At 40.1% G+C, this 15,439-nt stretch overlaps 4 protein-coding genes across 4 annotated transcripts; 1 reads left to right on the top strand and 3 right to left on the bottom strand.

The window, feature by feature from the left end:
* Window positions 1–1,019: 1,019 nt before the first annotated feature.
* LOC131889169 (protein obstructor-E-like) lies at window positions 1,020–3,774 on the bottom strand. The gene is made up of 7 exons (XM_059238197.1): window positions 2,402–3,774; window positions 2,140–2,328; window positions 1,998–2,079; window positions 1,786–1,925; window positions 1,670–1,725; window positions 1,341–1,498; window positions 1,020–1,271 (listed from the first exon to the last, which is right to left on the bottom strand). The coding sequence occupies exons 1-7, from the start codon at window positions 2,463–2,465 to the stop codon at window positions 1,193–1,195; spliced, it is 768 nt and encodes a 255-aa protein (XP_059094180.1). The 5' UTR covers window positions 2,466–3,774; the 3' UTR covers window positions 1,020–1,192.
* LOC131889170 (protein obstructor-E-like) lies at window positions 3,768–5,106 on the top strand (the record flags this gene model as incomplete). Its single annotated transcript, XM_059238198.1, is given in 5 exon segments — window positions 3,768–4,013; window positions 4,079–4,270; window positions 4,331–4,531; window positions 4,661–4,886; window positions 4,998–5,106. Coding segments are annotated over 5 exon segments (720 nt in total). The 3' UTR covers window positions 5,050–5,106.
* A 1,452-nt stretch (window positions 5,107–6,558) lies between these two features.
* On the bottom strand, window positions 6,559–8,462 carry LOC131889515 (uncharacterized). The gene is made up of 2 exons (XM_059238639.1): window positions 8,064–8,462; window positions 6,559–6,627 (listed from the first exon to the last, which is right to left on the bottom strand). The coding sequence occupies exons 1-2, from the start codon at window positions 8,460–8,462 to the stop codon at window positions 6,559–6,561; spliced, it is 468 nt and encodes a 155-aa protein (XP_059094622.1).
* Window positions 8,463–12,576: 4,114 nt separating this feature from the next.
* Window positions 12,577–14,293, bottom strand: LOC131888193 (innexin shaking-B-like). The gene is made up of 3 exons (XM_059236990.1): window positions 13,731–14,293; window positions 13,450–13,669; window positions 12,577–13,387 (listed from the first exon to the last, which is right to left on the bottom strand). Exons 1-3 carry the CDS (start codon window positions 14,091–14,093, stop codon window positions 12,870–12,872), a joined length of 1,101 nt encoding a protein of 366 aa, XP_059092973.1. The 5' UTR covers window positions 14,094–14,293; the 3' UTR covers window positions 12,577–12,869.
* Window positions 14,294–15,439: the final 1,146 nt, after the last annotated feature.

Here is a 15,439-nt window from a genome sequence, read left to right as displayed (position 1 = left end):
TTGTGTCTTTGGCCGTGGATTTTTTAGTGGTTTAACCACTAACTTGTCAGTTTTCGTGGTCAATGATTGCGATCACCTAATCACATTTAAGCATCATCATACCAAATAACTCTGGCTGAAGTACTACCCCCATTTCGCCATTTCAATTGCTGGCTCTCTGCAATTTTGATCAGTTTTAGCATTTCAACAATTTTAACACCATTTCTCGTTGCGTTTGTAAAAAAAAGTGATTATGAGAAAGCCTAGAAATCGATAATGAAAGCAGGGGATTCAGCTGTTTGTGAAAAAGATAAGTAATCGTGAGCTAGTTTCAAGATCCCTTACGAATGGACGTATGTTGATTGTCCGAACGCAATTCTTGTTTGGCAAGGTCAAGAGTCGCATTTGGACATCATTTGACGTCGTTCATAATCTCCAGAGAGTGGTAAGAAAAGTGACAAAAATGTAACAAAAGTGACAAATGTCCATTTAACCTTATGAGGGAATTTAAACTCAAAACCTAATAAAGAAAAGTTATTTACTCCCTAGCATTAAAATATGTAACAAGTGCCATCATGTAAAACTAAATCTGCCAATAGTAAAATATTAAAAATGTCGCAAATCATTGCTGATATTTGTTGAAAAAGAAAAAAAAAGAATCCGATAACATTGCAAAAACTCGAATTGTTTTGAAGCTCGTAGGTAGATCAGTTTGCCTACAAAATGCAGGTGGTTGTTGGTCAAAAATAGCATTTTATTTTTCTTAGAGTTTGGAATTGTTTGGAATGCGATTCAAGCAGTGACTTTTTCAGCTCATCATGAATGGCAAACCACGGAAAAGCACCGAACATTATATCTTTAGATTGAAAATCCAATGAGAAAAATTGGTTTCCAATAATGTTTCAACAACAACTGTCGTACTTCATTACATTTCTCGAATTAGATTCTTGCGTCTCGAAAGAAAGAGTCTATCTTAATTAAAACTTTTTTACATCAGTTGTTACAAACAGTAATAAACATTCAAAAGGACTGAGATGATCGGATTTGTTCGGCCTTCTAAGACCATAAAAATAAGTCACCCTCGAACCCTTAACGGCACACTCCCATATTCCTGACCTCGTGACGTAAAAAGCAATAAATCTTTGTATTATATTTTTATGACCGAAAAACATTTTTCATAACAAATAAGTAGGCATACTTTAAGCCATTTCCGTCACAACACGGGACAAGAGCAGTCGCTCCTACAGTTTTCCGGACATGCAGAGTCTTCTTTACAATTGTACCAACATGAGCTGAAAGGAAAGAAGAACCATTTAGAATCAATCAGACCCTAATGACGTTTTCTTTCAAAATCAAATCACCAATCGAGAGGGCCATCTTTAGGCAGAACACATTTCGTTGTTCGATCATCAAAAACCTCTCCTTCTCCACATCCCAATTCTCTAATATCTTTGCCGAAATAACAAGTAATAAAACGTTGACAACTCTTTGGATGCGGAAATCGCGGATGTGCGAGGGGCTAAAAGAAACAAGATTTTCAGATTTAGAATTATGCATTTTTATTCGTTCATCGAAATTCATTCTCAACTTAAAGAAGTATTTTAGAGAAACTTGCTTGAGGAGAAAACATGCTATCTTTAACTCTTAGAAGGGCAATAATTAAGATTTTATTGTCTAGTTTTCTAAATACCTGTCCGTGAGGTCCGATAGTTTCTTCCTCTGGACAAAGGAAACCGTCAATGTTTGCTAGAAATGATATGGATGATGAGTATCGTTTATCTTAAAGTTCGGATGTACAATTCAAACCTTTTTCAGATGACTTTACGCAACGCTTTGCATATGAGGATGCTTGTTCTTCTCGAACGCATGTTCCAATTGCTTCATCAAATATCAACCCCGCGGCACATGGAAGTTCATAGGCCACTCCATTAACGCAATTGTAAAACCTGAAATTTACGAGCTAAATCCAGATTTCATGCTTTTAGAGAAAAATTTGTCCATGTGATCTCAAAATTTACCTATCACAAACCGTCGCATCCTCATGATTGAAGTATCCATTTGCTCTATAGCATTTTGGGTCAATATTTGGTTCAGGTTCCTCTGAAATATTCACGATTATAATATGGAAGTGGCTCTTCAGAAAGTTTTTCGTTTACTCACGAACGAATTCCCTTGATCCACAGTCAATATTAAAGGGATAATCACATTTTACGCTAATGGCTTCTCCGAGCAAAAAAAGAAGTCCATCAGGACAAAGCTTAGGGGTGGCGACGCCGTTCTTGCACTCATAATATAAGTCGCATTGTTCTGGGTCAGGAAAATATCCATGAGGTTCTTCGCACACGTAGTCTACAGAACACGTGGAAATAACAAAAATACTCTCTAATAAACATTCGCTGGGCAAGTTTAAAAGACAACAAACCTGTAAGTTCCACTTTAATCGCCGCCGATATTGCAAATAAAAAGATAATCACAAGTTCTTTCATATTTTACAATAGCGTCCCACTTTTCATATCACTGACCCCTGAGTGAATACTTAAAGATGTTGTTGAAGCGACTTCAATTTAAAAAAAAAGTACAAAAAGAAATCCTCATCGCTGGCCCCAGTAACTTTACACTGAAATAATATTCAATTGGTTTTAAATCTGAATATATTAAAATAATGTGCTACAAGACAAGTAGATTGTGAATGAAACGATGTTTATGACAATTACCTAATTACTAGAGGCTGGATTTACAACGCTTCTTTTTTCACAGTGTATGCCTCCTTATGCCTTTAGCCCCAGAAGCCCCATCTCACTTTCGCTTCATCGGTATCGGTTTTCAAAAAGACCTGTTTGTAGAGATGGACGAGTGGTAAAGAAATCGATTCCCCTGTACGGCAATTTGAATTGGAGCTCAGAATATTTGTTATGATATAACTCAACTTGTGCTTTAAACCACAAATCTCATGAATACTTGTAAGATTGTTCGAACCACATGGGGGTTTTCATGTGTTTTTACGTTGCAATGGTGATAAGATAAATAAGAATATGGGCAGTCCTCTCCTCCCCTACATAACCAACATCACGGACAAATTCTCTCAGCGTGGGCAGATCCTCTTAATCAGAGCGGTACTTCTCAATCAGAAAAGGAGCTTGGACTGGGGTCATTACCTAGCCATGAGTCAAAGAATATCCAGAATCGTCAACCTTTTTGAACTGTCTTTTTGTTGTTTTTTCACTGTTTCTTTCACTGAGAGTGTTGTCAAGTGAATCTTTGAAGTCCCTTAATCTTCCTTGACTTTAATGTTTTCCGAATCTGTAATAAACTGCCCAATAAACTTCAAATGACATGCCATGACGAAAAACATGGACAGATGAATTGAGCTAGATTTTGAAATACTTGAGCAAAAAAGTGCAGGTCTTAAATCTGTGACAAACAGTCTTCCCAATGTGCAATATAAGCGGGTGGGCAGGTGATAAAATCTTTGTAATAAAATTGTCATATTGTTTAAGGATCATACAGAAGTGGCTTTATGACGGTGTTTAAGAACCCGGAATTGAGAGGTTTCACCCTGAAAAAGGCATTCTTTTTGGTTCCTAGATCTTATTTTCAGGTGCCAAAGCTTACTCAGGAAACGTGTTCTTATCATGGAGGCTTCCTTTCTCACAGTGTCATTCACAGTTTTCGTTTGTGCATGGCATGTGTCCAATATTTTTGAATTGAGAGACGCAGGTATAAAAAATCTCCAGAAATAAGGACCGACAATTGAAAAATATCTATTCCGTTTGAGCATGAGAAAGAGAAAAAAAGGAGAGCTCCCAACTCTATTTTCTCGACCAAACACTAATTTAGAATGCCGTGGTATTCTTAGAGGCGAAATTGTCGGGAAATCTTCTCAGCGGCAGGTAGAGCAGGTACCTGAAGTTACTCAGTGGAACTTTCATTTTTTTCATGTTTCGGCGTTTGAGTTCCAGTTCACCTGTGTCAAAGAAAGTGAATCATGTGGTTCTTTGTTTTACTAGTTTGCTTTAATTGTGTTTTCGCTCAAGGTAGGTTAATCTATTTCTATTTTGGTGCTTAAAAGTAACCAATGCGTTTCCTTTTTTTAACTTAGGCAACAATTTTTGCAAAGAACCTAACGGAATATATGAGGATCCTGAGCAATGTGACAAATACTATGAGTGTTATGATGGCGAAGCAATAGAAAGGCTTTGCCCAGATGGACTTGTGTTTGATTTTTCCCTTCGCAAAAAGGAACCGTGTGACCACTACTTTAATGTTCCTTGTGGGAACAGATTGAAACTTCGTAAGTATTTTTACTCCTTATGGAGGTGTGTACATTTTAAACCATATTTCATACAAATAGAAACTCCTCGAGGCACTACTGAATTTTGTCCTCGATTGAATGGATTTTATGCACATCCTGACGAGACCGAATGCCGTATATTTTACTCTTGCATCGATGGAGTAGCGGAAAAGGTTGAATGCCCCGTTGGCCTGTATTTCGACGAATTTTCAGGAACATGCAATTGGCCCGAGGGTACTGATCGTCTTAATTGCAAAAATGGTAATTATGTTTTTAATGGATTGCTGAATTTGATCTTGAATATAGTGTGAACATATTTTTAGTTTAATTTGTAGGTTATCATGTTTCGCCACTTCTCAAATCCTTTCATGATAACGTGTATGCTTTCAGAGAAGGTTGATGATGAGATTGGCTTTCGATGCCCAGATCTTGACATTGAAGGCAAAGGATCCTTTGGAGTTGTTGATCCCCATCCAAAGTACGCAGATCCCACCGATTGTGCCAAATTTTACATTTGTTTGAATGGCGTTTCTCCAAGGATTCAAGGTTGCGAGAAGGGGCTAGTTTTTAATACGGAGACTAATGAGTGTGACTCGGCTGAAAATGTCCCAGAATGGTAGGTTCCCTTTTTGACCCACAGATTACCAGATTTTTATTGCATTTTAGAATTTGGCAACATCGTTTTATTTATCGCTTTTCACTTCAAAAGTTATGTTTTGTTTTTCAGCAAAGATTACTACAAGTTTTTAGATGAAGAGAACAATCCATCCATCGAGTAGTTGATAAAAATATCTTATATGTACTTCAGCACAGAATAAAAACAGATTGGCAACTTGTCCTGAATTGTCGTGAACGTGTATTTGAAAATCAATCCATATGGACTCGTTTAGTTATTACTCCAACCATTCGTTACTTATATAAAATTAATTCCACGGTGTTCAAGTTTGCTCACGCTATGCTGTGCAATCATGGAGCTCCAGGATAACCTTTCAAAGCCATCCCAGCCTAACTTTTCGAAGAAGCTGACCAATAACGGCACCTCAGAACTCGGAATTTGGACTTGTATTGTGTGCCTCAAGTCACTTTGGTTTTGCAAGGATGCCATGAGATGTGATGAGGCAAGAATTTTCGGTCTGGGCTGGGCTAAGAGGAAGGTGGCTCATTTCGAGCTGAGCTGGGTTGACAGTTTTCACATGACGAGCTGGATAGGGCCAAAAAAAATAAGGTTTCGAGCTGAGCTGGGTTGATATTTCGAGTCAAGTCTGAGTTGGGCCAAATCCGAGTGGATTCTGACCGAGCTAGTCAATGTCTGGGCTGGCCCAATTCCGAGTTGGCTCAAATTCGAGTTGACCCATGTCTGCGCTGAGCTATATTTGAGCTGGTTCATGTATGCAGTGGATTGATCAATAAACATATATTGGCCCAGTCCCTTTTTCGTTTCCATTTCAAGCCAAATTCTGAGCCCTCTTTCCAACTTGCTTGATAATGTTTATCTTTACATTGTGACTGGCCATGTTTGAAAGTGAACTTTCATTTTTTAAAATCTAATTTCAATGGCAGTTAAAAACCTTGAATGTTTTTTTTCAAGGGGGGCTCTTCAAAAAGATCTTGGTTTTTGTTTTTCTATTAGTTCTAAGCGGCAGTAATTGTTGATCCTTCATCAGGTTGGATGCAAGCAAAAGAAGTCAAAGACCCTCGACTTGAGTCTTTGTTACAAGTGTCTAGATAAGCACAAGGCAGCTAATTGTTTCGTTGATGTGCCTTGCGACGTTTGCGGATCATGAGAACACCATTCATTTTTACACCTTGATCAGGGCGATTTAACAAATATGACGCAACAAGAGGCGTCGCAAAAACAAGGCGGAGCATTCAATGGTACCAAACAATCGATTGATTCAGTTATAAATAATCAAGAAAAGTGAACCTTGTGTAGCATTTTCTGCAGGAGTCCCTTCAGTGATCGTAGTTGTGGCAAGACACTTCTCGTAGATTTGCACAGGGCGGGAAATGAGTCCAGAACTTTGAGATGTTATGTCATCATTGACGAGCAATCCGATACAAGCTTTGGCGACCCAACCATTTTTGATTTTACGGGAATTACTTTACCTCTACACAGTAACACAATTTCGACATTAGCTAGGAGTCGTTATCAACAAGAGGGTCGAAAGGTGGAAGGAATTAAGATCCAAGGCGTGAGTGAGACTCAACTGTTAAATTTACTTCCTTTGTTGGAGAATCTAATGATTCTTGACACTCGTAATGAAGTTGCTACGCCCCAGATCTTGAAATCACACCGTCACATTGAACGGTACGCCAAGAACTTCGTCGATGTAGACGTCAATGCACAAATGCTTATGCTGATCGGGTAGAGCGCATGAGAAATCATTCACCACTTCAATCGGATCAGCATTTCAGGACATTGAGGACTTCAATGGAACACCCCAAACACCTCGCGGCGGCCTGTCTTTCTCCACCCAAGGAAACTCCTGTGTCCTCCCAAGAGATGAGTCAGAAGGAGTCTTTCAAGTACATCAGATGAACAGCCAAGAGGATACTCAATTTCTTACCATCATGGCACAAGTAATTGATGTCAATTTGGCCGGAAACTTGGAAATACCCCTTCCATTTAAAGAACCGGATCCTATCATCCAAAACAACCAAAAAGCGGTTTTCCAACGTACAAAGAATACTCTTTGGAGACTGGAAAGCAACACAGACAAGCTAAAACAGTGTATTGAAGTAAAATAAAGACAATCCGTACTGGTCATTTCGAGTAGATTCCAGCCCCCGAACAAATAGCCAGGGACGGAAGAATGTTGTGGATTCCAATTTTTCCAGTCTCGCACCAGCGGAAGGGAACAGTTCGAATGGTATTCGATAGTGCTGCCGAGTTTCACGGAACTTCTATAAACCAGAAGCTTCTCCAAGGGCCCGACAAAAATAATCGTCAGCTCAGTGAACTAAGTCGGTTTCGGGAGGGAGAAATTGTTTTTGTAGTAGACGTGGAATTGATGTTCCAGTTCTTTTTCCTAGATCAGGAGCATCGCAAATATTTGCGTTTCTACAAGAACCCAAGCTCTGAGTTAGTACAATACCGAGCAAGAATCTATATATTTGATAATCTATATACATTTTGCGGCTCTCGGCCATGACAACAAAGGTATACAAAGACTGATCAGTTTGGCGATATCACAGGTGGTATTAGGGAAGAATGACTATATGTACCTCAGTGCACATGGAAGAAATGAAGAGGGTTGGAGCAGACATTGCAGATGCAGGAGGGTAGAGGGAGGTGATGAAAAACTTGGTTATTGCAGTAGAGAGGATGGGCTAGGTTGAACAACTCCTTTGTCAGCTCCCGTCGATGATGGAATTTGGCGGGGAGCCGGGCAAAGATACGTGACCTCCAATATTCCGAGGGGATGTCGGGCCACGGACAGTAGGGTTCCGTCCTGTCCGTGGCGGCGCACGCGAGCTGATGCCCGGACATCATCCTCGGAAAGGTCAGTCTCCCAATACTATTGGATACCGACCTTGCCAGCCCAATTGTGAGGGGCTCAGTCTCGCAGATGAAGTGCATCCATGAGTTATTGGCATATTGGGGCACGCAGAGGTATCGTTTCAGATATTTGGAGAAGCAGGCATCGGCGGATTTGACGGCGGATTGGGCGGAGTTTGGGAGCCATAGGTGAAGGCCGTAGAGAAAGATGGGATGGATGAAACACCGGAAGAGTTCAAGAACTATTGTGAGAGGAAGATTTTTGATGGGTAAACGATGGAAGAGGTATCCGACCTTGGCTTTGGCTTTGGTCATGATGGTGTTGAGATGATGGGTGAATGAGAGTTGTTGGGTGAATGTGAATCCGACGTAGTTGAATGTCTTGACAATTTCCATCGGGACGTTGTTGATGTGGAAGGATGTTGCAGGCAGACGACCTTTATGGTAGACCATGGCCTTCGTCTTGTTGGTGTTAATTTGAAGGCCGTTCTCCTGGCAGTATGACTGAAGTGCATTGATGGCATTTTGCAATTCTTCAGCCGTGGTGGCCAGGAGGACCAGGTCGTCTGCGTACTGAATGTATTGGAGTTGGGTGTTGTTGATGGTGGGTCCTTGGTGGGTGAGAGCGTCGGGTAGGTCGGATACGAAGAGATTGAAAAGTATTGGTGATAGTGGATAATCGCCCAAGTCCATCAGTTTACGGATTACGCCATGGAATTGGCGCGTTTTTATTGTTGTGAGAATGAAGAAGAACAAAGCCAAAAATATATTCAAAAAAATATTCACGAAATAAAGAGTTGGAAAATATAATATTTTTTTTTATTCGAAACGTCCAACGACCCGCCTGCCAGCCAAGGCAGCCAGCCAGCCAGACACTTAGGTTTGTGGTAGGAAGGGATCCTTCTTGTTGCATGTTGGTTCACCCCTGAGCGTTGTATTTCAAGTTGTTTGTGTTTCGTTGTCTAAATATTTTCAGTTCGAAAATGATTTTGGTTGAGTTAAAGCTGACCAGGAACATCACAGGAATGAGAGAGCTCACGTATTGGGAGAGACTAATAAAGTTGGGACTGCACATACAGTGCGCAGAGAAGGTATGAAAGGTATCTGACACTGTGCGTCTTCAAGAGTATCGATGAGCTTTGTCCCAAGCCAAGATTTAGGGCCAATTCTGGCGACCGCAGAGGCTTGATGTTTGAGATTTTGAGAGCACCTCGAAGCACTCGTGATTCAGGCTAGTTCGAGCAATGATGTCCACCTCTCTTCTTCCTCGGGCTTACTCATTGTTTAATGTAGTACTTCATTCTAGTATTCGTAAGTGATAAAACCCAAACCAAACCTCGACCACCAATTAAACTAATTGAGAAATAATGCGTGCCGATCCAACCCAACCAGAGTACATGAAGCAACTGAGTTGAAGAAGAGTCGTGACCAACTCATAAAGATAACCTGACAGAAGCGTGGGGTTCATTTAAACTCATGGCCTTTTGTTGAATAGACTTCATGGCATTGGGACTCTCATTGGATAAGAAGCTTCATTCAGGATAGGAAGCAAATTGTTAAGGTCGAGGGATGCCTTAGTGAGATACATGATGTCAAGTGGGGAGTTCCCAAGGGCTCCATCTTAGGTCCCCTCCTTTTTATAATATTCGTTGCCCCGCTTCGAAAGCTTAGTATTTCTGCCAGTCTCTCTTCTTATGCTGAAGATACAAAGTAAATTTCTGGTAGGAATGGCCAGATTCCACTACCCTGGCAAAGGACCTAGGAAGAATCTACTCTTGAGTTACTGAGAGTAATATGGCCTTCGGGTTAGCTCCTTTGAGTACTCTTCTCGCAGATAATGGAGGTAACAATATTGAGGAGGTTTCATATATGAAAGATTTAGGTGTAATCCTCCAAAATAATGGAAAGTTCGATGAGCTTATCTAGTTGAAGGTGAGTAAAGCTTTTCAAATGTGTGGTTGGATGTATCGCTCGTTTAAGTCCAGAGATAGCATCACGATGCTAACTCTGTACAAGTCGATAGTTCAGCCACATCTTGAATATGTTCAGCAGGTTCAGCAGGTTTGCAAAAGGTCGAACAAGTCCAAAGATGTTTCACTAGGAACATCACAGGATTGAGAGAACTCTCGTATTGGGAGAGGTTAGAACGGTTGGGATTGTACAGTACTCAGAGAAGGTACAAAAGGTACTGCACGTCTGCAAAAGCATTCATGGGCTTTATCCCAACCCAGGATTTAGGGTCAATTCTAGTGACCGTAGAGGCTTAATGTGCACCTTAAAGCCCTCGAGAATCCAGGTTAATTCGAACAATGAAGTCCACACCTCTTCTTTCTCGGGCTCCTTCATTGTTGAACTTGCTTCCCTCTAATATTCGTAGGGAATACGTAGGCCTTGTTGATTCGGCTGTATCTTTCAAGTCAGACTTGGACCAATTTTTACATAGCATTCCAGATCAACCCTACTTTCAAGGACTAGCTCGGTCTGCCAACTCAAATTCGTTGGTAGACCATAAATCAAATAAAGATTGAAAGGTAATAAATAGACAAATCATGACCATTATAATAGTGCTGAGGATTAAATTCCCTGTAGCTAACCGCTACATCGGTTACACCGGCGAAAAGCCCGTGAAAAAAAAACAAACGAAGAAAAACTAGCCGAAAATTTGAATTTTATGTAGTGTTTACTACATAATTTTGACCATATCTCCTGAGTTCCCGAAGCATAGATTTGGGTTCAAATTTGGCCCAATTCATCTATTCAACCAGATCTTGTGGTCCAATGAAGTGCTCATTTGGAATTAAGTAAACTGTTTCGGAGATAAGAAAGTTTGGCTTTCGTTCGCATTAGACATCTCTGTAAGTCCGTGCCTCACCACACCGCAGATACTAGCAGCCATATCTTGAACAATGCAAGAAGGGTCTTGCATCCGCGAGGATGGCTTTGGCTGCTTTTAGTGCAATCCATGTAAAACAAAATTGGCCTTCGCCCACACGCCACAGAGATACTTGCCTTTATTACGATGGAAGGGATGAAGTGTTCTTGTGCCACCACTCTCCTTCGCCAAGTAACGACTACTCCTCTTCCGTTCTTTAAAACTGTTATCGATAAGAATCTGGGTTTCGCAATGGATTTGCTACCGGATGAATTTAACATGGCGCGCAATTTGGTTTGAAGTTATTGCATATTTTACTTTAAGGTGATTCTCTGAGATTCAACGCCTAATGCGCAGGAATGTACATTTCAAGACGAATAATGTCCGTCTTCTGTTTTCGAACTCGAAAAATTGACTAGATCCACAGAGGCCACGCCGTCACAATCTGTGCCTCGGGGGGGACGATATTGTCCTGTAGAGCTCACTAGACGATACTTGCTTTGTTTTCTGATTCATGAGAGTTGCTTACCTTTCACGGCCAGGATGGCACTGTTCTCTTTACTTACGATATCAAACGGAAATCTTAAGCCCTAAGGTACCGCCTTCATTCCGGCCGTGTCGGGAGGACGATGGCCCACCATGACATAGGCTGGTCTTTTGAAGAAATTGGAGGATTGGTCACAGTCAGTCGTACGCCGGTGCATTAATTTTCAAAGGCCAAAGGTCTTCGCTAAACACAACTGAATCTTCAACAACATCATTCGACTTGAAAACGAGTTATTACGTCCTGACCACGGGGTGTCAACCGGGCGCCCGCTAATTTATTGCATACAAACATTTTAACTCGGTCTCTTTTTCAGTTAAAGCAATAGCCTCATGGCATCACAAAGTTGTCAAACGCTGCCACTATTGACCTTACGGAGACCAAGGTAGGTGAAAGATATATTTCATTTATGAAAATACACGTTTCGTTGACCGAGTCACGTGACGGCTGTATAAAAAAACCTAATGAGTTGAGCAAAAAAATGGTACAAAAAGAACATTTACAATGGATAAAAGGATCATGTGGAAAGTACTTCAAGAACAGATTGCACTAACTGCATCCAAGATAACCAGGCCTAGGGGACCCAACGAACAAATATTCAACCTATGATGTTGGTAAAACAATTCAATTGCACCAATTACCAAAGTAACAGCCTCGATATCCCAGACGACCGAGATCGTTAGTTTGTTTGTTACGGAGTCAGATGGCAGCTCTCTCGCTCAGCCTGTCATCTGATGATGGATGTTCCAATTGAGGGAAATTCCCTCTCCGTCATCACAGCTAACAATTCCTGTTGAAAGTAATTTTATTAACCTAAAACCAGGTGGGGCTCAAAAAGTAGGTTCTAAAACAATGTTAACAGAAAACTGATTAAAGTCATCATTTGGAAAAATAACGTTTCCAATTTCATGTACGCGCCAATGTCGAAGTATCTTTTTATATCTAGTCGTTCATTTTAATTTTCTGAAACTTTCTTCAAATAGTCCAATGAGCAAAGTTATTTATGGGAAACAACAGAGGTGGTGGACAGGTATTACGGAGGGCGGATGAGTTTATGGCCAATGTGCAAACTATTGGTTAGGGCAACCCCACCATGTTCATGCTCTCACGAAACAGCTCAGAACTTCTAGTCATCTGACATTTTGCCACCATCACCTGCAGACTTGGCATCCTTTGATTATGGCATATGGCCTTTGGCCTTGGATTGAACAAATGCAGGCATTAAGAATAAAATGAAATAAAAACATTTGTCTAAAAATGAGATTTGCATACTGTACTGTCGCAAGCTATGAATTCTGGGTCATGGGAAATAAGTCTTACGGGAAACTACGCACCAAGGACGGTGATATTCTAATGGAAAATGCACTACAATAATGCACAACACCATGTGAGGAAATCTCATAATTTGGCTTAATTTCAGCAAGCTCACACTCTTATAGTAGGGGAGATGTTTGAAAAGAAACACCATATACTGGCTAAGGCAGTTTATACCAATTTTGATGACTTTATAAATGATTCATTGCATTTTGATATATAAGATGAACACAATGTAGATGTATGTATTAGATTTCTAAATCTTGTTCTTTGGCAGTGGCTTAATGATGCGAGAGTAGTATTTGATTGTTGTTGGATGGATGAACAATGGATGAACGTCGTTTGAACCAATGCAACAAAAGCTCAACTTTCAAGCATCGTTGTTGTAGTCTTTTCCTTGATGGCCAAGTTTCCTCGCCAGCTCGTGCATGACTTCCTTGAAAATAATGTTGTCCACGTTCTGACCAAGCATGTAGAATAAAAACCAATCGCCCATTTTACTTTTTTTAACTATTACATTAATAACTTCTCGTTTAATCAGCCGAAACCTGATATAGAGCAAATAAGCCCTCATTCTAGGACTGAGGACAATGATAAGTCGGTATATCACCACAAGAGCAGAGAGAAACCCGAGAATTAGAAACCAGAACCACAAAAAAATGTAAATCTTCTCGTTCACAATGTTCAAGGGCAGAATGCAAAGAGCATCGTGTTTCTCTACTTCACCAGACACCCCAAATTTGTGAAAAGTGCATTTGGTCATTCTTGGGAAAACATAAATCATGGGATCAAGCCGGTCTTCCTGATCGCGCTCCGCAAATGCTATCACTTCTAAGCCGAACGTGAGAAAGGCACCTTCAAAAAATTTGTCCATCAAAAACATTTGTCCTACGAAAACAAGAAAGATTTATGTTTTTGATATCAACAACATCAGCGGCAGAATATATTACCTATAATATTGGCAAAAGCCATTACTTCGCAAAAGAAGTATCTGTAAGCCCACCAGTTATGATTTTTCAAATTATCATAAAGATAATCCAAAAGGAGCTTCTTTTTCTGTTTTTTCTCCACCTCTGACACAACCCCAATATCAAGATCCATCATCAAGGCATTGATTTTTCCAGCCTCCCAATTTTTCCACAACCATCGAGGAATATAGAAAAGTATTGCCTGGAAACAGTTCAACGTAGAGTAACGAAGTCTTTACATTTTGTTTTTAGGGAATACTCACTTGAAAGAATAAAGTAAATCCGACCCATTGGTAATAGGTTACATAGCGTCGTTCATCTTCTTCCCCGACGTTTGAAGTTATTACACCTGGATGAGCCACTTCATGACCCACATGAAGGGAGAGTGCTCGCGGAATAGTGTACGTAGAATGAATCCAACAGTATAAATCAAAAACGTCGTCAGGGACATCTTTTGTATGGATGCAATCGATTGGATTTCCAACATATTGGCGCGTTGTAATGATGACGGAGAAAGTGAGCAAAATAACAGAGCTAATACTCCAATGTAGTCGGAATACTGAAGAATCGATGTGGACATGGCTAACCTTAACCAAAGTCTTGAGCCTTAGAAATATGTCAAGCATATTCTCCTTCTAGCGAGGTTCTCACTACAAGCTATGTAACACCGCAATGTAACATTTCAAGGAGACCTTTAGCAACAAGGGCATTAAATCCAACTATTGAGCACAATTGAGTAAGTAACTTCCTCTTTTATTTTGTGAAAGCGTCAACAGCTTCCTTCCAATTCATCAATCGATATTCCTCACAAAAGAGGAACGCTTTCTCCTCAAAATGGATAAAATCACTCGAATACGAAAAAAGGGAATACTGGCCGGTGGAATAACATACAGACGACTACAAATTGTTTGCCACCTTATGAAATGCAAGCGATTAGCATCAGTTTTTAAGATTTGACACAAGCTCTGCCATATTTAGGGACAAGTAATGAAATATTGAAAGGTAACTTCTTAAAAGGGCGACTTTAGAAGAGCGTATCTGTATTCCATAATAACGTGTTCACATGATTCGTCGACAAATCTTGCAAAATACTTAGGTTGGTAAAGCTATTTTTTTTGTATTTAATATTTTGGAACCAAGTCCGCACTTATTTTCATGCAATAAAAATCAAAAGTGGGAAAAAATCTATCTTATGGATGGAGTTATATTATTGGGTGGTATAGCAATATTTGATTTAAAATAAACCCATTTGTTAACTTTCAACTCTCAGTTTCTTCTACTAATTGACTATTTGCTCATTGAAATAAGTTTCAGAAAATTGAAATCAGCAACTTGATTTACTTCGACATACTTCGACATTGGCGCGTACATGAAATTGGAAACATTATTTTTCTAAATAATTACTTTTTTTGGTTTGGGCTTATTCAATGCAATTCCCAGTACTATCAAAATGAAAGGTTATAATTCGTCTATTTATTACCTTTCAATCTTTATATGATATTTGGTCAACAAAGGAATTTGAGTTGGTAGACCGAGCTAGTCCTTGAATGTAGGGTTGATCTGGAATGCTATGTAAAAATTGGTCCAAGTCTGACTTGAAAGATGCAGCCGAATCAACAAGGCCTACGTATTCTCTACGAATATTAGAGGGAAGCAAGTTAAACAATGAAGGAGCCCGAGAAAGAAGAGGTGTGGACTTCATTGTTTGCACTAGCCTGGATTCTTGAGGGCTTGAAGGTGCTAGAATTGACCCTAAATCCTGGGTTGGGATAAAGCTCATAGATACTTTTGCAGACGTACAGTATCAGATACCTTTTGTACCTTCTCTGAACACTGTACAGTCCCAACTTTTTTAGTCTCTCCCAATATGAGAGTTCTCTCAATCCTGTGATGTTCCTAGTGAAACATCTTTGGACTTGTTCGACCTTTTGCAAACCTGCTGAACTCATTGGAGCCCAAATGGGTGAAGCAT

Source organism: Tigriopus californicus, chromosome 10 (genome assembly GCF_007210705.1).
Source record: "Tigriopus californicus strain San Diego chromosome 10, Tcal_SD_v2.1, whole genome shotgun sequence".
Lineage (NCBI taxonomy): Eukaryota > Metazoa > Arthropoda > Copepoda > Harpacticoida > Harpacticidae > Tigriopus > Tigriopus californicus.
This window is presented reverse-complemented; position numbering and strand designations above follow the sequence as displayed.

What these genes read in the sequence shown, in the direction of transcription:
- LOC131889169 (XM_059238197.1), bottom strand. Translation starts at nt 2,465, where the DNA reads ATGAAAGAACTTGTGATTATCTTTTTATTTGCAATATCGGCGGCGATT. An exon ending in GATTAAAGTGGAACTTACAG is followed by an intron (nt 2,329 to 2,401) that starts GTTTGTTGTCTT and finishes CGTGTTCTGTAG; the next exon opens with ACTACGTGTGCGAAGAACCT. An exon ending in AAAGATGGCCCTCTCGATTG is followed by an intron (nt 1,272 to 1,340) that starts GTGATTTGATTT and finishes CTTTCCTTTCAG; the next exon opens with CTCATGTTGGTACAATTGTA.
- LOC131889515 (XM_059238639.1), bottom strand. Translation starts at nt 8,462, where the DNA reads ATGGACTTGGGCGATTATCCACTATCACCAATACTTTTCAATCTCTTC. An exon ending in TGACCAAAGCCAAAGCCAAG is followed by an intron (nt 6,628 to 8,063) that starts GTCGGATACCTC and finishes CTACCCGATCAG; the next exon opens with CATAAGCATTTGTGCATTGA.
- LOC131888193 (XM_059236990.1), bottom strand. Translation starts at nt 14,093, where the DNA reads ATGCTTGACATATTTCTAAGGCTCAAGACTTTGGTTAAGGTTAGCCAT. An exon ending in GATTTACTTTATTCTTTCAA is followed by an intron (nt 13,670 to 13,730) that starts GTGAGTATTCCC and finishes AACTGTTTCCAG; the next exon opens with GCAATACTTTTCTATATTCC. An exon ending in GGCTTTTGCCAATATTATAG is followed by an intron (nt 13,388 to 13,449) that starts GTAATATATTCT and finishes TTGTTTTCGTAG; the next exon opens with GACAAATGTTTTTGATGGAC.